Below are 23,167 nucleotides of genomic sequence, written 5' to 3' on the forward strand. Positions count from 1 at the left end.
CGCAAACTCATCGACCCCTACTTCAAAGGCGTCTACATGCAGCGCGGGGTGAAGGCGATGGCGAACCAATTGGGGCGTATCCAGGGTGCGTGCAACAAATGGCATGGGATCGTCGAGGAGGTCGTGGCTCGCCAAGAGAGCGGCGCCAGCGTTGAGGATCAGGTATGGCACGTCGGTCTCCCACCTATCTTCACCGTGTGCACCCGCCAACTGTTTGTTCCTCCGCGCAGTTGCTGCGCATGTTCGCCTTGTATCGGCAAGGCAACAACGACACCGAATTCAAGTACCTCCACGTCTACAAGCGCATTGACATGTGCGAGAAGTGGGCGGAAGTCCGGCGCACCCTCGACAAGGCCAAGGAAACTTACAAGCCGGACGCGCCGACTCCGGACGTGTCAGAAGGGCGGCCGGACGGCAACAAATGTGCCAAGAAGGGGAAACACGCCGACGCACCCACCGCTCGTGTGCAGGAGTCCATCGAGCACTGCCTCGCCGACGCGCAGGCCCGGGCCGCCCTTCGTGAAGAGAAAACCGAGGCGCAGTGGTCGGCGTTGATGTCGAGCAGCGCCGTCAAGCTCGACCTACTCCGGACCAACGTTGCCGCGAAGAAGAGAAACACCGCCCTGGCTTTCCTGCTGGGCGGGGAGGACATGCTCCAGAGCAACGACGAGGCGGTCAAGGCGTGGTACTTGGCGGAGCGTGGCCTCATCCTGAACCAGCTTCCCTCAACGACGCCGCCCACGCCGACGCCGCCGCCAAGCCCGAGCGATAATGCCGCCGAGACTCCCCACAGCACAGAAGCCACGCCGATGCCGCCAAGCATGGAGACCCCGCCAAGCCCGCGCACGCCGACTCCGCCGACGCCGGAGGCCGACCTCGTTGTCTGATGCGCAAGCGTGTCCTTTCTGCTTTTTGTACGCCAGACTTTTCATTCGATCGTCGAACTTGTGGCCGCTTGATCGCCGGATTTGTGACGTCTATTTTGTGAGCGATAATGACTACGTTTGAATTTGCCGCGGCTGAGGGGCGGTGCCTGGGGAGCGTGGCATGGAGGTAGGTCGCTTCAGGGGCCAATCTAGCATCGGTTCACCCCAGGCCACTCTTTTTTGACGTCCTGAAAGGGTCAACGGCTGGAGATGCTCTAAAGGAGCAGCCCATGACCTTAGCGGAAGAGATTCACAGAGAGAGAGCATGTTTTCGACGTTGTCCTAGCCGTTGGGTTGGCGCAGTCCACGGTTGAGAGGAGGAGCCCGGAAATCTTGCGCACGACCACCTCTCGTCGGAGGCTTGGAGGAGGAGACGGGGTGAGAGGACGAGAGGCAAAAGAATCTTTTCAGCATCACCGTGAGCGAGCAATGGGACAAAAAGAAAACAGTGGCAGCCACGGTAGAGAAAAAAATCATGCCATGAAAAGGTTCCCCGGCTACGACTCGGTTCTGGGATGGTCCATGGGCTTCAATGTCAGCGCGTGGTCCCTCTGTCAAAAGTGTCGCCTACTGCAGAAAAGGCACAGGGATCGCGACATTTCCTAAACGGAGCATGTAGCGCCCGTTTTAGGCTTACTGGTACACGGCGCACACCCCTTTCACTCCGCTGGGCCGGCCCATCTCCTTTTTCCTAAGCACCAGCAACATCCCTGTCAAGCAAAGCATCGCTAACCATCACGCTAACTCGCTCATATGTGAACTAGCATCTTTTTCCTCTATTTCTTATCTATTCATTCCTCTTTTCCATTTTCCTTTTTTCGTTTTTGTTTTCTGTTTTTCCTTTTTTTTGGTTCTTCCTAGTTTGATGTTTTTGCTTGAAATTCGTGATTTTTTTCTTAAAAATCAATGACTTTTTTCAAATTCGATGAACTCTTTTCCAAATTCGATGAACTTTTTTCAAATTGGATGAACTTTTTTCCAAATCCGATAAACTTTTTTCAAATTCGATGAACTCTTTTTCCAATTTCGATGAACTTTTTTCAAATTTGATGAACTTTTTTCAAATCCGATGACCTTCTTCCAAATCCGATAAACATTTTTCAAATTTGATGAACTCTTTTCCAAATTCGATGAACTTTTTTCAAATTTGATGAACTTTTTTCAAATCTGATGAACTTTTTTTCCAAATTCGATGAACTTTTTTCAAATTCGATGAACTTTTCTTGAAAATTTATTAACTCTTTTTTCAATTTGGATGAACATTTTTCAAATTCGATGAACTCTTTTTCAAATTCGTTGAACTATTTTTCAAGTTTGATGAACATTAAATGAATATGCATTAATTTTTTTTGATTTTGATGAACGTTTTTCAAAACCAATAAAAGATTTTTTTCAAATTTGATGAACCTTTTTTGAAAACCAATGAACTTTTTCAGGTTTGTGTAATTTTCCTCCAAAATGAAGAACAATTTTCAAAATCTATGAACTATTTCAATGTCACGATCTCTTTCCAAAAAAAATCTATGAAATAGAATAGCACGGCGACATTATTTATTATGCCTTTGCCGCTGTTACTAATCACTACTTACATGATAGATTGAGTGGCTAGCGGACTCGTACCTAAACTGGAAGGTTGTGTGTTCGAGACCAGGAGATGTCTTTTTCCAAAAAAAAAATCGTGAGCTGTTGTGTACGCTGCTGAGCGCGATTCGTGGGCCGGCCCAACTGGGCGCCGTAGCGAGCGCCAGGGAAAGGTTCGGGCACCTGAAGCGCCCGATAGGAGCTCCCAGGGATAATAGGGTTGACGCGCGGATAATAAACAAGAAAAAGGCCTTCTACTTTTCATCCTTCGGCCCACGCACGGATCACAGAGCAGGCATGTGTGGTTGCGATAGTTCTGACCAGAGTCTGTTCGGATATCCACAATTTCGCCTATATATATATATATTTGGAGATTTCTTATTATTACATGCATTTATCTCAGGATACAAATTGTGTGTGTGTGTGTGTGTGTGTGTAAATTAAAGAATATGGTTGTCTTCGATATTACAGCATGTATTAATTTGTCAAGATTATCTATACAAAATTCACATCTATAAGATACAAATCTATCGCTAGTTGGCATTAGTTAGTGATTAGTTTCTAAAGATACAAATCTATATTTGACGAAAGAGCAGTAATATTAGGATGCATTAGTTTGTTTCCAAAGATACAAAATAGCATGTGGAGAGATATACACTAGCTAGTACGCATTAGTTTCTTAAGACGGGTATGCATTAGTTTCTTAAGCAGGGTACTAATCAGCAGTAATGCATGCAACCAAGCCTGTAGCAAAGGCCACGTTTTAATCTGGAGCCAAGCCTAGCCTCCAGTGACTAAGGTCAAAAAAGTGATGGACATGAAACGGGCTAATGGAGGATGAAGTGTGATAAATAATGAGCTCCTCTTGACCCAATGCCTCGATATGAACCGTCCGATCCAGGTTCCTGTGCATGGATGCGTGCTTTTCGCGCCGCGTGCAATTGCGACTTTTCTCATTTCTTTCACCTTCTTTTATTCTGGTACAAGGAAAACGTGCAATGCCCATGACCCCGACAGATTTGTGACATCCCACAGATGGATCGACCGTGCCACGAAAATCGCTCAAAGTAGTTGAGCCTACCAGCAAAAAACGCTAACATAAGAAATGCTTTTCATGGCGGCCGAAAAACATCCCATGGTAGCAGAAATGATAAATGCTTCCATGGTAGCAGAACAAATAAAAGCTTCCATGATAGCCGAATGTTGCCATGGCAGAGAAAACTAGACACATACAAGATTTATTCTAACACTGGTGGTGTGATGGTGGTGGGGGAAGATGGAGACGGGATGGTTCGACAACAGATGATGCTGCAGCGGAGGGGTTGTGGCCGCTGGGGTACTTACGCTTCTTGTTGTTCATCCAGTTCCTGAAGACTTTCTTGCTGACGCCTATGTCGTGGCATCTTGCTTCGATGAAGTCCTTGTCGCGCTTCTGCAGGCGCCACCCCAGGTGCTCCGACAGCTCCTCCATCCGCAGCTTCTGGTCGGTGGTGAACGTGGTGCGGGACCGCTTCCTCTCCAACATAACCCCATGAGGCGGTGGCGCCGTCGCCGGTGAGAGCTGGGCGGCAAGCCTCTGGATCTTCAGTGCCCTCGGCAGGAAGTTATGTTGCCCAGAAGAGAGCTGTTGCGTCACCTGTGCTGGATGGTACACAGGTGGAGGTTGCAGTGGTTGGGGCACGGAGCACTCGTCATCGTACTCCGTGCCTTCTGAGTCGTACTCTGTGGCATCTGAGTCGTACTTCATGCCATCTGAGTTGGTGTTAGAGTCGACACCCGGGAGCCAGTCCTCCGACGTCTCCTCCTTCCTGCGCTGCGGCAGGCCATGGAGCACTGTCTCCACCATGGGCGCCAACAGCGGCGACCTCTCCGTCATCACCTTGCGGTGGAAGCTGCGGTGGCAGCCGCAGGCTGCACACTTGTACGACGACGCGTCGGCGGGGTTGAGGTCCCCCAAGGGCATCCACTCCCCACAGCCGTCCACGACATGCCCACCGCTAGCCAGTGCATGGTTCCTGCCGCACTCGTTGTACTTCGCCTCTTGCACCGCCGGCGCCACAACTGCCTGCCTCACCTTCTTGACAGAGCCGCTGGGGTACTTGACGTCCATGGCCTCCACGATGTCACTTGCTTGACAAAGATTACACACTAGGGAGAAAAAACAAAATTAGAACTCTGAGAATGCTATTTTTGAAGCGTTTTTGGAGTGCCTATATTTTTTTACCCAAAGAATTGTGAATGTCATCTCTTCACAAAAAAAATATGTGTAAGGAGAACACTTAAGAATGTTTCTCTCCAAAAAAACATCAAATTTTTCTTGCTATTGTTCAGAATTTACTACGCGTGTCCATCTACGAGCAGAATGACACTTTCACATCTCCTCTTGCATCACTATGGGCTAATGTTAACTACGCGTTTAACTTGCAAGTAAAATACATAGGTGGACTGTCAAAGAGAGCAATAATATTTTTTAGAGATAGACTAACAACGCCAGATGACTATAAAACTCTCATGGTTGTAATCATTACCCGTGTAGTTCGTGAGTGGAGGGAATTATTTTCCAAAGAATTCTTAGAGATAGATCACTAGAACTCGCACCCACTCACCCACTCTTTCGTAGATGGACACACAACCTCGAACCCGCCGTTGGTTGTGTCACGTCCAGTGGTCCAGATGTAGAGCCTCAATGCTACGTACCAAACAATGCTAGCTAGAACTCGTTGGCTCTAAAGATATAGTATATGTATATATTATATATACCACCCGCAAAAAAATGTATATACATACCATATTAATTTATATATATATATATACACTATTAATTTCTCGATATATACATGATTAATTTCTCAAGATTTACCAGAAATATGTACTTATTTATTTGGAGATTTCTCATTATAACATGCATTTATCTTAAGATAGAAATCATATATACATAGATATATATATCCAATATAAATTAATACGGTTGCACTTATCTCTAATCTATCTATATACGGTTGTCATCTATATTATGGCATGTATTAATTTCTCTAGATTATATATACAAAAATCACATATGTAAGCAGTGATGGGAAATGAGACAAAAGAGATATGCACTATCTCTAGGACGCATTAGTTCGTTATTAGTTTCTAAAGATACAAATCTATATTTTTTTTGCGGGGTAATACAAATCTATATTTCTAAAGATACAAATCTATATTTGATGAAAGAGGAGTAATATTAGGATACATTAGTTAGTTTCTAAAGATACAAAATAGCGTGTGGAGAGATAAACACTAGCTAGTACGCATTAGTTTCTTAAGATGGGTACACATTATAGTAGTTTCTTACAAGATGGGTGCTAATCAGCACTAATGTATTTCACAAAAAAAAAATCAGCAGAAATGCATGCAGCCAAGCCTATAGAAAAGGGCACGTTTTTAGATGGTGATGTTTTTAGAACGAAGGCTTCAGAGGAGCCCGGCTTTGAATTAACAAAGCCATCAACCGGCCAGGATTACAACCATAGCAATACAAACTCGAACAAACAAAAACACAAGAAAACGGCAAGATACAAGGATGCTGGTAGGCAGCTCTCAATATCTCACTCACTACAGCTAGAAAGATAGCACAAGAAAAACACAAGCCGAAGCACGCAGAGGCCCTCGTCCACACAAGGATCGCCAGGGACGAAGAAATGGGGCTCCGGGGAGCGCTCGCTGTCGAGGATAGGATAGGTCGACACCAAACAACCAAGGCCCTGGAACAACATCTCCATCCATTCCCACTGTCGAAGGAGGCCCCTGCCTCCTCGCCTGGCTCGAAAGGCGCCGAACCGTCGACATATGGGTTGCTCACCCTAGAACATGAACGGAAGGATGCAATCAGAGGAAGTAGGGACAGAGCACACCCTACATGACTAAGAAACTTCACCAGAAACACCGCATCACCACTGCCCACTGACAATCCTCTGGAGAGGAGAGAGCTGCCGGTCAGACAACAACGGGGAGTCTAGGGCGGAAGGAGAAGCGGCTACCTCCGCCACTGGGGCCACGCTGTCGCCGCCACCCGACAACCACCACGCCGCAGAGCCCATAGTCCAAAAAGCATCCAAGGCGACGACTTCACGAAGCAAACGGCGCCAAGAGCACCGTCGCCGCCCAACAAAATTTGGGTTTTCACCCGGGAGGCTAGGGGAAGGGGAGGGTGGAGCAAAATACCTGAATGGTGCCTCCAAGAAGGGGAATGGCGTCCATGGACGCCGCCGCCATGGATTTCTCCCGGTCAAGGCTCCACACCACCAACACCGCATCCAGCTCCAGGCGCCGGAGAACCCTATCGACCCAGTCCAGATATGAAGTGGTGGAGCACGCAGTATAGTAGAAGGGGAAAGGGGCGACCAGATCTGGAGCCGCAAGAGGCCAGAAGCCCCACCGCCGGCGCCGCGGATCACGTCCGCCGGAAAGCTTGCTGCCCGCGCAGCCAAGCCCACCGGGCCACACCCGTGCCACCACCAGCCGAGGAGACGGTGACGCCTCACCGAACAAGGCCGCCGCCCCGGATCCTGACGCCCTCCGCTGGAGATACGGAGCAGCGGAGGCCCCGCTGCCACCTTCCTTGGCCACGCCCCGGGCTTGCCCGGCGGATGCCTCTGGCGGCGGCGAGGAGGGAGGAGAGGAATGGGGGAAGCGGCGAGGGTTAGGGTTGTCGCCCTCGAGCCGCCCGAGAGGGGCGACGCGAGGGAAAGGGGGGGGGGGGAGGGATATTTTTCGCCGAACTAGATGGTGATGTAGGGCTGGACGTTAATCTGGAGGCAAGCCCTAGTCTCTAGTGACCAAGATCAGAAAGGTGATGACGTGAAACAGGCCAATGGAGGATGCGGTGTGATAAATAATGAGCTCATCTTGCGTGGATGCGCGTTTTACACAATAAAAAGTGATCGGTGTAAATGTACTCCAATTTTAAACACGTATTGAGGTAATGGACTATGATTGATCATCCATGTATGGATTGGACGGTTTGGACCTGATGGTTGATACGAGTGAAGAAGAATACTTGCAGTGCAAAGATGTGTTGAGGTCCAATATGAGCAGTACTTGTATTCTCCAAACCAGGCACCATATGAAAGGTCAGCTGTAAGAAGAGGCATTCTGTGAATGGACTTAAAAAAAATGGAAGGAAAACTCTTAGTCCCTCTGTTCTACAAACGAATCTTTTTGTCTTTTAACATGAAAGCCAGCATTAAGCATATTGTTAAAAATCACATTAGTTCCATGGATTTGTTAAAAACATGTGAACACCAATTTTATTTCACAAGAAACACGCGAACACCAAAAAGAGATGATAGACATAAGATGAGTTAACTAACCACTAGATTGGGCGAAGCGAGAAATTTTCTAGTTGATGGTGATCTCCATTCCCTCCCCTTACACGTGGGGCTTTCCATGTATAATTTGTATTTTTGAAAGCCAAATCCGAAGATCTTCCCCTCTAGGGCATCCGGAGTTCAAAAGGGGGATCGTTATGTATTAGATCAGTTGTCTTACAAAAAAACTTTAGAGTAATTGATGATAGATTGTAGATAATTTAACTAACCAATAGAAGGGCGAAGGGAGAGCTTTTCAAATCGATGATGATCTCCGTCCCCTCCCCTTACTTGTCGAGCCCTTCCATATATAATTTTATGTTTGTCGAATTCCAAATCTGAAGATCTACCACTCCAAGGCATCCAGAATTTAGTGGGGCGGTAGTTATGTATTAGATCAGTGTCTTACCAAAAGAATAAGAGTAATTGATGATAGACATGAGATGAGTGAACTAACCTCTTGATCGGGGCGCAGGGAGAACTTTTTGAATCGATGATGATCTCCCTCCCCTCCCCTTACTCTTCACACCATTCTAGTTTTCTCTTTGTTGAAAATCAGCTGGAGATCTTTCCTCGAGGGCATCCAAAATTTAGTGGGGGCATACTTATGTATCATATTGGTTATTGAAGGAATATACATAGCGGCGATGGTAGCGATAGTGAGCATGGCCGATGGGAGTATTGGAGACGCTACAAAGGAGAATATCTGGTGTTGGTACCGACGATGCAAGATTATCCCCGAACTGGGTGGCGAGTTTAGTTGTGTTGCACTTTATACTAAGACGATGTGAGGGGAGGGGGAAATGTAGTGGTGATAAAACAGAAGGTAGCATTGAGATTGTTAGTAACGGTAGGACGCGGTTGACTCGGGAGTATGCCAAGCGGGACTTTCTCCATGCCTACCTGATTTGTCACCATCACCACGGGCGCATCCCTACATCGCGGGTACGTGGGATGTGTTGGGGCACATGGTACACTACGCTAGCGCAACCACATTCTACCGCACAACCAAGAACATACTACGGGGGATACATCACGGGATCAAGTTTTACCATAGACGTTCAGTCACGGCAGTGGAAGGAGAGTTGGCGATGTGTGTCCCTGTCTCCTCCTCGCGGATCCCTCGTGTAGTTCCTCGAGGTTTTCTCATAATGTTTGTGAGAGCATCGCATGTGCAATGCCTCCAAGGTATCTGCACGTGCGGGGGGAACATCCATCGATGGAACTACTAACACTACAAAAAAACACTTCTATGATGATACATGTTTGTCATAGTAGGTCACGTTTTCTGTCATGCATGTGCATTCGTGATGATTTTATGACAAAATCAAGATAGTAATACTTGTGTTATCATAGAAGTGTTCCATGGCAATATTCAAATTATCATCGGGGAAGTATCCAATCCAATGATGATAAATGTCGCGTCATGGAAGTGTTTTGGTCAAGGGTAACGGACACATGACATACATCGTAACGGGTCGTCGTTAAGCTATCGGGTTCTGGTTTGGACCCGATCACCCATTAACAACCCGGACCAATGGGGATTTTCCACGTGTAAAATTGTCATTGGCCAAAGGAACGACGTGTCAGCTCGGCGTCGCGATATATGTCATTCATCTAATGCATGAGACAGGCCTATGAAAAAGTGACATGTGGCACAGCCCAACAGTGGACCATTTAGGTTAAAAAGGTCGGCCCGTTTGACTTGGTCAAAAGTTATCAGGCTGGGCCATTGAAAGCATGTTAACGGCAATGTTCGCATATAGCCCATTTACGGATCGGGCACTCACGACCCATTATGGCCTTTCCGAATTCGGCCTAGTAGTGTCATATGGGTTGTCCAATATGATTTGAGCCCATTGTCACTTTCGGCCCATATAAGGACTTTTGTATCTCTAGGCCATTTAACGTCCCGTGGTGATTCTGACTCATAATGAACAGTAAATTTCTTTGAACCCATTAAAGCCCCATGGTTCAGTTGGGTCATTTCCAGCTTGTGTTATCTTTCAGCCTTCTAAGGGCCTGTAAATTCTTGGGTTGATTTCTGGCACTCGATTACTTATGTTCCATTACTGGCTTGTTCCGCTAATGGGCCAAATTCAGCCCGTACTTACAATCGGGCCGTTTGTGGCCCGTTAATCCTTTGGGCCATTTTCATCCTATCATGTATTCCGACCCAGTAATGACCTATTATGCATGTTGACAGAATTGAGCATGTGTTGCGTTCAAGCATGTTACTGGCCCATTATGATCTGGGCCCATGAATGGACGACCCGATTTTGGCCCTTTTACGATCCATATTGCGGCCTGATATTAGTCTATGGATAGTACAACCCAAGTATGGTCGATGTATCCTAAGGTTTGTAGGAGGCCCATGGATCCTACGGCCCATATGAGGCCCAAGGTTACTACACCAGGTAGCAGGCCCATTGTTAGAATGGTCCGTATGTGGGCCATGGTTTTGCGGCCACTGGCAAACCGAGGAAAAAGAACTGGAGTGACTAGAAGCAAACAAATAAAGAAGACTATAAGGAAATAAATAGCAAGCAACTAACGCTAGGCTATTACGGCTATTACACATATTACATCTAGTGGGCATCAAAGTTTGCCATTAGTGCAAATCTAGGGACCAACGAAGCAACATATTACATACACTTGGCATCAAAGTTGGCCACCGGTGCAAATAAACACCGCAGCAAAACAAGTCCAGAACTGATACCACTTCAGAAGAGCTCAAGAAACGATATCTTGGGTACCCACCATGCTGGCAAGAAGCTTAGCAGGCTTATTAGATTTCTCTTGTGTGGCACTGAAATCCTCTAACTCTTGTTGTTGCTCTAGAAAGTATGCATCCGAATTCTGTAGGGACTTCCTTAGTCCTTAGGCTTATTGTCGGAGCATAGCTGATCGATGTCTTTCAGCTTGTAGTTGAGACTTAAGAAGTCGAACTGTTTCAGGCAACGAGTTTGAAGAGCTTGTGCCAATGGTAGTGCCGAGTAACTTCAACACTACATCAAGGTAGGACTTTGGGGTTGTCTCACTGTCCTCAACATAGTTTTTATCAGCTTTCTTAGAGACCAACAGGGTTGTCTCACTATCTTGAACCTTATCCACATTACTTCTTTTACCATTGCATAGTGGGGTACTCTTCTCCGATGTTCTGTCGGCATTCTAAAAAAGGAACAAGGAGACACATCACGTGTTTAGCAAGTAGTGTATGAAACTCATTTTTATAAACCAGTTCAGTAGTAAGGTGGACAGGATAACAACATGAAACAAATATATATATATATATATATCTATGTACTATGGTCATTGTATTGTCTATATCATTCTAGTTTATGTAGCCAAATCAAGATAGAGACACAGTTCAAATAATATCTGTTTAAGACAAAGCAGCATAAACAGGATATAAGTGTAGTTAACTACACAACACTAACAACACTTGTAATGTGCATGACATGAGAACATAACTATTTATACAATTGAAACTGAAATCAAGATACAACAAGTTACAATAGCAAACTAGTTAAAGAAACATGTTTAAAACATAGATGTTGCGCCATTGGAATTTCAATTGGATCCTTCAAATTTGAAATGAGTTGGTATGAGTAAATACAGTGATGCAAGAGCGAAGTAGTATGCACCATAGCTACGGAATCTTCCCTGAGAACAATTTTTCTGCTTTAAGCATCGAGTTGGGGTTTGCAGTGTTGGTACTCGTGCTTTGGGCAGCGCAGTTAGATGACCCACAAGTATAGGGGATCAATCGTAGTCCTTTCGATAAGTAAGAGTGTCAAACCCAACGAGGAGCAGAAGTAAATGACAAGTGGTTTTCAGCAAGGTATTTTCTGCAAGCACTGAAATAGTTGGTAACAAGTAGTTTGATAACAAGATAATTTGTAACGAACAAGTAAAAGTAACGGTAAATAAAGTGCAGCAAGGTAGCCCAATCCTTTTGTGGCAAAGGACATTCCAAAACGGTCTCTTATAATAAGCCAAGTGTTCTTGAGGGCACACGGGAATTTCATCTATTCACTTTCGTCATGTTGTTTCGATTTGCGTTTGCTACTTTAATAATTTGATATGTGGGTGGACCGGTGCTTGGGTGTTGTTCTTACTTGAACAAACCTCCCACTTATGATTAACCCCCCCCTCCGGCAAGCATCTGCAACCACGAGAAAAGTATTAAGATAAAATATAACCATAGCATTAAACATTTGGATCCAAATCAGTCCCTTATGATGTAGCGTATAAACTAGGGTTTAAACTTCTGTCACTCTAGCAACCCATCATCTAATAACTACTCCACAATGCCTTCCCTTATGCCCAAATATGGTGAAGTGCCATGTAGTCGACGTTCACATGACACCACTAAGGGAATCACACATACATATCATCAAAATATCGAACACATATCAAGTTCACATGATTACTTGCAACATGACTTCTCTCGTGAATTCAAGAACAAAAGTAACTACTCACAAATGATAATCTTGCTCAAGATCAGAGGGGTATAAAATAGCATAATGGATTGATAACCCACAAGTATAGGGGATCGCAACAGTTTTCGAGGGTAGAGTATTCAACCCAAATTTATTGATTCGACACAAGGGGAGCCAAAGAATATTCTCAAGTATTACCAGCTGAGTTGTCAATTCAACCACACCTGGAAACTTAATATCTGCAGCAAAATGTTTAGTAGCAAAGTAATATGATAGTAGTGATAATGGTAGCAAAAGGTAATGATAGTAAAAGTAATGTTTTTGGTATTTTGTAGTGATGATAACAGTAGCAACGGAAAAGTAAATAAGCGAGGAACAATATATAGAAAGCTCGTAGGCAATGGATCAATGATGGAGAATTATGCCAGATGTGGTTCATCATGTAACAGTCATAACCTACGGTGACACAGAACTAGCTCCAATTCATCAATATAATGTAGGCATGTATTCCGAATATAGTCATACGTGCTTATGGAAAAGAACTTGCATGTCATCTTTTGTCCTACCCTCCCGTGGCAGCGGGGTCCTAGCGAAAACTAAGGGATATTAAGGCATCCTTTTAATAGAGTACCAGACCAAAGCATTAACACATAGTGAATACATGAACTCCTCAAACTATGGTCATCACCGGTAAGTATCCCGATAATTGTCACTTCGGGGTTAACAGATCATAACACATAATAGGTGACAATAGACTTGCAAGATAGGATCAAGAACTCTCATATATTGATGAAAACATAATAGGTTCAGATCTGAAATCATGGTACTCGGGCCCTAGTGACAAGCATTAAGCATAGCAAAGTCATAGCAACATCAATCTCAGAACATAATGGATACTAGGGATCAAACCCTAACAAAACTAACTCGATTACATGATAAATCTCATCCAACCCATCACCGTCGAGCAAGCCTACGATGGAATTACTCACGCACGGCGGTGAGCATCATGAAATTGGTGATGGTGGAAGGTTGATGATGACGATGGCGATGGATTCCCCTCTCCAGAGCCCCGAACGGACTCTAGATCAGCCCTCCCGAGAGGTTTTAGGGCTTGGCGGTGGCTCAGTATCGTAAAACGTGATTAATTCTTCTCTCTCAATTTTTTTCTCCCCAAAACCAAATATATAGAGTTGGAGTTGGAGTCGGAGGAGCTCCAGGGGCCCATGAGGTAGGGGGCGTGCCCCCACCCTCGTGGACAGGTGGTGGGCCTCTTGGCCTTCATCTTTTGCAAGGATTTTTTATTATTTCTGAAAAGTTGTTCCGTGAAGTTTCAGGTCATTACGAGAACTTTTGTTTCTGCACATAAATAACACCATGGTAATTCTGCTGAAAACATCGTCAGTCCGGGTTAGTTCCATTCAAATCATGCAAGTTAGAGTCCAAAACAAGGGCAAAAGTGTTTGGAAAAGTCGATACGATGGAGACGTATCAACAGGCGGTAAATTAAGACTGTGTTTACTCAACATAAAAGTAAATAGATAGGCCCTTCGCAGAGGGAAACAGGGATTTGTAGAGGTGCCAGAGCTCGCTTTTGAAATAGAGGTGAATAATATTTTGAGCGGTATACTTTCATTGTCAACATAACAACCAAGAGATGACGATATCTTCCATGCTACACACATTATAGGCGGTTCCCAAACAGAATGGTAAAGTTTATACTCCCCCTCCACCAACAAGCATCAATCCATGACTTGCTCGAAACAACTAGTGCCACCAACTAACAAGAGTCCCAGGGGGAGTTTTGTTTGCAATTATTTTGATTTAGTTTGCATAAAGCATGGGACTGGGCATCCCGGTGACCAGCCATTTTCTCGTGAGTGAGGAGCGGAGTCCACTCCTCTTGAGAATAACCCGCCTAACATGGAAGATACGAACAAGCCTAGTTGATACATGAGCTATTCGAGCATAGAAAACATGATACTTATTTGAAGGTTTAGAGTTTGGCACATATAAATTTACTTGGAACGGTAGGTAGATACCGTACATAGGTAGGTATGGTGGACTCATATGGCATAAGTTTGGGGTTTATGGGATTGGATGCACAAGTAGTATTCCCGCTTAGTACAGGTGAAGGCTAGAAAAGACTGGGAAGTGACCAACTAGAGAGCAACAACAGTCATGAACATGCATTAAAATTAATCAACACCGAATGCAAGCATGAGTAGGATATAATCCACCATGAACATAAATATTGTGAAGGCTATGTTGATTTTGTTTCAACTACATGCGTGAACATGCGCCAAGTCAAGTCACTTAAATCATTCAGAGGAGGATACCACCCTATCATACCACATCACAACCATTTTAATAGCATGTTGGCACGCAAGGTAAACCATTATAAGCTCCTAGCTAATCAAGCATGGCACAAGAAACTATGATCTCTAGTTGTCATTGCAAACATGTTTATTCATAATAGGCTAAATTAGGAATGATGAACTAATCATATTTACAAAATCAAAAGAGGTCGAGTTCATACCAGCTTTTCTCAACTCAATAAGTCCATCATATATCGTCATAATTGCCTTTCACTTGCACGACCGAACGATGTGAATAATAATAATAGTGCGCATGCATTGGACTAAGCTAGAATCTGCAAGCATTCAATAAACATGAGAAGACAAAGCAATATGGGCTCTTTTGTCAGATCAACAATAATGCATATAAGAGCCACTTCAACAACTTAATCATGGTCTTATCCTATCGACCCCCAAACAAAAGGAAAGAAATAAAACTATTTACACGGGAAAGCTCCCAACAAGCAAAAGAAGAATAGGAAATCTTTTTGGGTTTTCTTTTTAATTACTACTAAAAGCATGGAAATTAAAACTAGCTAAAAGCTACAACTATTTTTTTTGTTTTTCTTAAGGTTTATTAAACACACAAGAAGAAAGCATAAAAGGAAAATCAACTAGCATGGATGATACAATGAAAAAGTATGAGCACTGACATCTAACAATGAGTGTGTGAACATAAATGTAATGTTGGTGGGAAATACGTACTCCCCCAAGCTTAGGCTTTTGGCCTAAGTTGGTCTATGGCCACGGCTGGCCTGGCGGATATCCATAGTAATAGTTGGGGTCGTACTGCGATGAAGAAGACTCTGATTGCCACTGGTTGGGAATCATCTCCGGATCCCACTGGTAATTAGACTGTCGTGGAGGATCAATTGATGGTTCCAACTCTGGCTCTGTGTCTGATGCAGGGTTCCGGTAGGCGTGAATATCCTCTGGCGAGACGAGGTACTGGCCTGCAGATAAATCAAACAAGGAAGGAGCATGTAGGGTAATAGTCTCCGAATGACGTTTATCAAAGAACAATTTGTATTTAAGCTCCCCTTCCCTATTCTTTATAATGAAATCATGTGCTGCCATACTCTTATAATCTAAATAAACAGTAGACATCAATTTTTCTTCTTTTTCATTGTGCCTAATAGGTATGTTATAATATGCTACAAGGCGTGAAGCATAGATACCACCAAAAATGGGACCCTTTGTACGGTTCAGACTTAACCGTTTAGCAATAATACTGCCCATACTCACAGAGTTATCATAGAATAAACCGTGGAACAAAATAATAATACCAGGAACACTAAGGTTTCCACAGTTTCCTTGACCAATTAAGAAACGACTAGCAAAAATTGCAAAGTAGCGTAAAACAGGAAAATGTATGCTAGTGATTCGTGCATCAGAAACCTTCCTCGTTTCCCCTACAGTGATGGTATCAATAAATCCATCCACATCGTCATGATGTGGTTCCTCTATTTTGCCCTCGAAAGGGATCAAACAAACTTGACAAAAATCATAAAGTGACATCTTCTTAACCACATCATATAAATGAAACTCTACTGAAGGAGGTGATTACCTAGGATAATAGTAGAAGTTTTGCACAAAAGTATTGGTGAGTAAGAGATACTGTTCGCGTTGGTCGCGAAGGAAGTCGGTGAGGCCTGCATTCTTAGCCAATTCATAAAAATCCTCATAAATCCCGGTTGCTCTCAAGAATTCATCGGAGGGCCATTCACATGGCCTAACCTCCGCGGTGCGAGGCAAATTATATTTGGGCTTCATTGCTTCTTCATTTTGCTTTTCCTTCGAGCTTCGGCTCGATGAGCCCCTCAAAAATCTCTTCATTATTCTCTGAAAAATTCTGAAATTTTTAGTAACTTCAAAATAAAAGTAAGCCAAACTCAATAATATTGATAGCAACTACTCATACAAGTGCCTAGAGCCTATATCATGCATCAAAACTACTTGGAACCATATAAATTTGACATGCAAGCTCAAGAACATGGTCACCTAGGCAGCACAAATTTGCAATGAATAAAGCACTAGAACAAAAACTAATTGGGCCAATGGAGGAGTCACATACCAAGGAACAATCTCCCCAAGCAATTTTTGAGAGATGCTTTGATCAAGGAGATTGAAAATGGCAGCAAAATGAGCTTGGACTCGGGTTTGAGCTGGATATTCGTGTTTGTGGGAGGAAGAAGGAGTGTGTGGGTGCAAGCATAAGTGGAGGAGGGCCACCATGGGCCCACGAGGCAGGGGGCACGCCAAGGGGGTAGGGCGCGCCCCTGACCCTCGTGGCCAGGTGCCAGCTCCTCTTGCTGTGTTCTCAGTGCCAAATATTCTCAAATATTTCAGAAAAAATCATATTTAATTTTCAGGGCATTTGGAGAACTTTTATTTTCGGGGTATTTTTATATTGGATGGATAATCAGAAAACAGACAGAAATTACTATGTTTGCTTTATTTAATATAAATTACAGAAAGTAAAAAGAGGGTACAGAGAGTTGTGTTTTCTAAATTCGTCCATCTCATGCTCATCAAATGGAATCCACTAACAAGGTTGATCAGGTCTTGTTAACAAACTCATTCCGAATAACATGGAACCGGAGAATTTTTGAATAACACTAGGTTACCTCAACGGGGATATGCACATCCCCAACAATAAGAATATCATATTTCTTCTTGACAGTAGGAAGAGGAAATTCAAAGCCTCCAAAAATAATCGATGGAATTTTTCCAATAGAATTGATACTGTGAACTTGAGGTTGTTTCCTCGGAAAGTCTACCGTATGCTCATTACCATTAACATGAAAAGTGACATTGCCTTTGGTGCAATCAATAACAGCCCCTGCAGTATTCAAAAAGGGTCTTCCAAGAATAATAGACATACTATCGTCCTCGGGAATATCAAGAATAACAAAGTCCATTAAAATAGTAACGTTTGCAACCACAACATGCACATCCTCACAAATACCGACATTTATAGCAGTTGATTTATCAGCCATTTGTAAAGATATTTCAGTAGCTGTCAACTTATTCAAATCAAGTCTACGATATAAAGAGAGAGGCATAACACTAACACCGGCTCCAAGATCACATAAAGCAGTTTTAACATAGTTTCTTTTAATGGAGCATGGTATAGTGGGTACTCATGGGTCTCCAAGTTTCTTTGGTATTCCACCCTTAAAAGTATAATTAGCAAGCATGGTGGAAATTTCAGCTTCCGGTATCTTTCTTTTATTAGTGACAATTTCTTTCATATACTTAGCATAAGGATTCATTTTAAGCATATCAGTTAATCGCATACACAAAAAGATAGGTTTAATCATTTCAGCAAAGCGCTCAAAATCCTCATCATCGTTTTTCTTGGATGGTTTGGGAGGAAAAGGCATGGGTTTCTGAACCCAAGGCTCTCTTTCCTTTTCGTGTTTCCTAGCAACAAAGTCTTTCTTATCATAAGGTTGATTCTTTGATTGTGGGTTATCAAGATCGACAGCAGGTTCAATTTCTATATCATTATCATTACTAGGTTGAGCATCATCATGATCAAATTTATTAACATTATCACTAGTTTCAGGTTCATTACCAGATTGTGTTTCAGCATCAGAAATAGAAATATCATTTGAATTCTGAGGTGTTTCAGCAATAGGTTCACTAGAAGCATGCAAAGTCCTATCATTTTTCTTTTTATTCCTTTTAGAAGGACTAGGTGCATCTATATTATTTCTCTGAGAATCTTGCTCAATTCTCTTAGGATGGCCTTCAGGATACAAAGGTTCCTGAGTCATTCTACCAGTTCTAGTAGCCACTCTAACTGCATAATCATTATTCTTACTATTAAATTCAGTGAGCAAATCATTTTGAGCTTTAAGTACTTGTTCTACTTGAGTGGTGATACGTCTCCAACGTATCTATAATTTTTGATTGCTCCATGCTATATTATCTACTGTTTTGGACATTATTGGGCTTTATTATCCACTTTTATATTATTTTTTGGACTAACCTATTAACCGGAGGCCCAACCCAGAATTGCTGTTTTTTGCCTGTTTTAGGGTTTCGAAAAAAAGAATATCAAACGGAGTCCAAACGGAATGAAACCTTCGGGAACGTGATTTTCTCAACAAACAAGACCCAGGAGACTTGGACCCTACGTCAAGACACAAAAGAGGAGGCCACGAGGTAGGGGCGCGCCTACCCCCCCAAGCGCGCCCTCCACCCTCGTGGGCCCCTTGTTGCTCCACTGACGTACTCCTTCCTCCTATATATACCTACGTACCCCCAAACGATCAGATACGGAGCCAAAAACCTAATTCCACCACCGCAACTTTCTGTATCTTGGGGCCTGTTCCGGAGCTCCACTGGAGGGGGCATCGATCACGGAGGGCTTCTACATCAACACCATAGCCTCTCCGATGAAGTGTGAGTAGTTTACCTCAGACCTACAGGTCCATAGTTATTATCTAGATGTCTTCTTCTCTCTTTTTGGATCTCAATACAATGTTCTCCCCCTCTCTTGTGGAGAACTATTCGATGTAATATTGTTTTTGCGGTGTGTTTGTTGAGACCGATGAATTGTGGGTTTATGATCGAGTCTATCTATGAACAATATTTGAATCTTCTCTGAATTCTTTTATGTATGATTGGTTATCTTTGCAAGTCTCTTCGAATTATCAGTTTGGTTTGGCCTACTAGATTGATCTTTCTTGCAATGGGAGAAGTGCCTAGCTTTGGGTTCAATCTCGCGGTGTCCTTTCCCAGTGATAGTAGGGGCAGCAAGGCACGTATTGTATTGTTGCCATCAAGGATAACAAGATGGGGTTTTCATCATATTGCATGAGTCTATCCCTGTACATCATGTCATCTTGCTTAAGGCATTACTCTATTTTTAACTTAATACTCTAGATGCATGCTGGATAGCGGTCGATGAGTGGAATAATAGTAGTAGATGCAGGCAGGAGTCAGTCTACTTGTTTTGGACGTGATGCCTATATACATGATCATACCTAGATATTCTCATAACTATGCTCAATTTTGTCAATTGCTCAACAGTAATTTGTTCACCCACCGTAGAATACTTATGCTCTCGAGAGAAGCCACTAGTGAAACCTATGCCCCCTGGGTCTATCTTTACCATATTAATCTCCTACTACTTAGTTATTCCCTTTGCTTTTTTACTTTGCCTTTATTTTACTTTGCATCTTTATCACAAAAATACCAAAAATATTATTTTATCATATATATCAGATCTCACTCTCGTAAGTGCCGTGTAGGGATTGACAACCCCTATTTGCGTTGGTTGCGAGGATTTATTTGTTTTGTGCAGGTATGAGGGACTCGTGCGTAGCCTCCTACTGGATTGATACCTTGGTTCTCAAAAACTGAGAGAAATACTTACGCTACTTTGCTGCATCATCCCTTCATCTTCGGGGAAAACCAACGCAGTGCTCAAGAGGTAGCAAGAAGGATTTCTGGCGCCGTTGCCGGGGAGGTCTACGCAAAAGTCAACATACCAAGTACCCATCACATACCCCTATCTCCCGCATTACATAATTTGCCATTTGCCTCTCGTTTTCCTCCCCCCACTTCACCTTTGCCGTTTTATTCGCCCTCTCTCTCTCCATCCTCCCTCTCTTTCTCTATTTGCCTCTTTTTACCCACTTGCTTTTTGTTTGCTTGTGTGTTAGTTGCTTGCTTGCCTCAATGGCTCTACCTAAATTTGGTGATCTCCACCTTAAAAGGCTAGAAGAGATCGAAAGCAATGTCAGGAGTTTTATGGTTTTGTAATTTGAACATAATAGTTTCTTCAGAAACGAGCTTAAAGAACAGAAAAGTTTTATGAATAAAGAGCTTGATGATATGTCTAAAGAATTCGATGGTTTGAGATCCCAAATTGCTCATCTTGAGAAATTAACTGCTGAAATTTTGGATAAGCAGGCTACCTTAGTTAATAAGATGGCCGCTAAACCAGATTGCTATGAAAATAAAGATGAAGATCTAAAAGTTATTGATGTGTCCCGTATTAAATCCTTGTTTTGCAATATGAATCTTGATAATGATGGGACTGAATATGATCCACCTTTACCTAGAAGGCATTCCAAGAATTTGGAATTTTTTGATCTTGATGCTAACATTGATAAAAGTGGGATTGAAGAAATTAAAACCCTAGATGTTGCTAAACCCACTATTATGGATTTCAAGGAATTTAACTATGAAAATTGCTCTTTGATTGATTGTATTTCCTTGTTACAATCCGTGCTAAATTCTCCTCATGCTTATAGTCAAAATAAAGCGTTTACTAAACATATCGTTGATGCCTTGATGCAATCTTATGAAGAAAAACTTGAATTGGAAGTTTCTATCCCTAGAAATATTTATGATGAGTGGGAACCAACTATTAAAATTAAAATTAAATATCATGAATACTATGCTTTATGTGATTTGGGTGCTAGTGTTTCCATGATTCCAAAGACTTTGTGTGATTTGTTAGGTTTCCGTGATTTTGATGATTGCTCTTTAAACTTGCACCTTGCGGATTCCACTATTAAGAAACCTATGGGAAGAATTAATGATGTTCTTATTGTTGCAAATAGGAATTATGTACCCGTAGATTTTATTGTTCTTGACATAGATTGCAATCCTTCAGGTCCTATTAATCTTGGTAGACCTTTCCTTAGAACGATTGGTGCAATTATTGATATGAAGGAAGGAAATATTATATTCCAATTTCCATTAAGGAAAGGCATGGAACAATTTCCTAGAAATAAAATTAAATTACCTTATGAATCTATTATGAGACCCACTTATGGATTGCCTACCAAAGATGGCAATACCTAGATCTATCATTGCTTGTTATGCCTAGCTAGGGGGCGTTAACCGATAGCGCTTGTTGGGAGGCAACCCGATTTTATTTTTATTCCTTGATTTTTGCTCCTGTTTAGTAATAAATAATTTATTTAGCCTTTGTTTTGGTTGTGTTTTTTGTGTTTAATTAGTGTTTGTGCCAAGTAGAACCGTTGGGAAGACTTGGGGAAAGTCTTATTACACTTGCTGTAAAAAACAGAAACTATAGCGCTCACGAGAACTGCTGTCATTTTTATTTGGAAAGTGATATTTAGTTAATTCTTTTTGAATATGGTTAATAGATAAATTCCTCACGTCCATAAATTTATTTTTGAATTTTTTGGAGTTCCAGATCATGCTCTAGCTACAGATTACTACAGACTGTTCTGTTTTTGACAGATTCTGTTTTTCGTGTGTTGTTTGCTTATTTTGATGAATCTATGGCTAGTAAAATAGTTTATAAACCATATAGAAGTTGGAATATAGTAGGTATAACACCAATATAAATAAATAATGAGTTCATTACAGTACCTTGAAGTGGTCTTTTATTTTCTTTCGCTAACGGAGCTCACGAGATTTTCTACTTTGAGTTTTGTGTTGTGAAGTTTTCAAGTTTTGGGTAAGGATTTGATGGATTATGGAACAAGGAGTGGCAAGAGCCTAAGATTGGGGATGCCCATGGCACCCCCAATATAATCTAAGGACACCTAAAAGCCAAAGCTTGGGGATGCCCCGGAAGGCATCCCCTCTTTCGTCTACTTCTATCGGTAACTTTACTTGGAGCTATATTTTTATTCGCCACATGATATGTGTTTTGCTTGGAGCGTATTGTATGATTTGAATATTTATTTGTTAGTTTACCACAATCATCCTTGATGTACACACCTTTTGAGAGAGCCATACATGATTTGGAATTTGTTAGAATACTCTATGTTCTTCGCTTATATCTTTTGAGTTATATAGTTTTGCTCTAGTGCTTCACTTATATCTTTTAGAGCACGATGGTGGATTTGTTTTATAGAAACTATTGATCTCTCATGCTTCACTTAGATTATTTTGAGTGTCTTAAATAGCATGGTAATTTGCTTAAAATCCTAATATGCTTGGTATACAAGATTAATAATAAAACTTTCTTATGAGTGTGTTGAATACTATGAGAAGTTCGATGCTTGATAATTGTTTTGAGATATAAAGATGGTGATATTAAAGTTGTGCTAGTAGAGTAATTGTGAATTTGAAGAACACTTGTGTTAAAGTTTTTAAATTCCCGTAGCATGCACGTATGGTGAACCGTTATGTGATGAAGTCAGAGCATGATTTATTTTTTTGATTGTCTTCCTTATGAGTGACGGCCGGGGACGAGCGATTGTCTTTTCCTACAATCTATCCCCCTAGGAGCATGCACGTAATACTTTGCTTTGATAACTTGTAGATTTTGCAATAAGTATATGAGTTCTCTATGACTAATGTTGAGTCCATGGATTATACGCACTACTCTCACCCTTCCACCTTTGCTAGCCTCTCCAATACCACACACCTTTCGCCGGTATCATACACCCACCATATAACTTCCTCAAAACAGCCACCATACCTACCTATTATGGAATTTCCATAGCCATTCCGAGATATATTGCCATGCAACTTTCCACCATTCCGTTTATTATGACACACTCCATCAT

The 23,167-nt window shown here is 42.5% G+C and overlaps 2 protein-coding genes across 2 annotated transcripts; one reads left to right on the forward strand and one right to left on the reverse strand.

The window, feature by feature from the left end:
- The first annotated feature begins 239 nt into the window (after nt 1-239).
- LOC147990153 (uncharacterized) lies at nt 240-887 on the forward strand. Its single transcript, XM_087524312.1, has one exon. It carries the CDS (start codon nt 240-242, stop codon nt 885-887), a length of 648 nt encoding a protein of 215 aa, XP_087380438.1.
- Nucleotides 888-3,595: 2,708 nt separating this feature from the next.
- LOC125508394 (zinc-finger homeodomain protein 9-like) lies at nt 3,596-7,500 on the reverse strand. Its single transcript, XM_087513793.1, has 2 exons — nt 6,711-7,500; nt 3,596-4,655 (listed from the first exon to the last, which is right to left on the reverse strand). The coding sequence occupies exon 2, from the start codon at nt 4,615-4,617 to the stop codon at nt 3,751-3,753; it is 867 nt and encodes a 288-aa protein (XP_087369919.1). The 5' UTR covers nt 4,618-4,655; nt 6,711-7,500; the 3' UTR covers nt 3,596-3,750.
- Nucleotides 7,501-23,167: the final 15,667 nt, after the last annotated feature.

This window comes from Triticum urartu, chromosome 1A, assembly GCF_056163025.1.
Source record: "Triticum urartu cultivar PI428250 chromosome 1A, HENAU_Tu73, whole genome shotgun sequence".
Classification (NCBI taxonomy): Eukaryota; Viridiplantae; Streptophyta; class Magnoliopsida; order Poales; family Poaceae; genus Triticum; species Triticum urartu.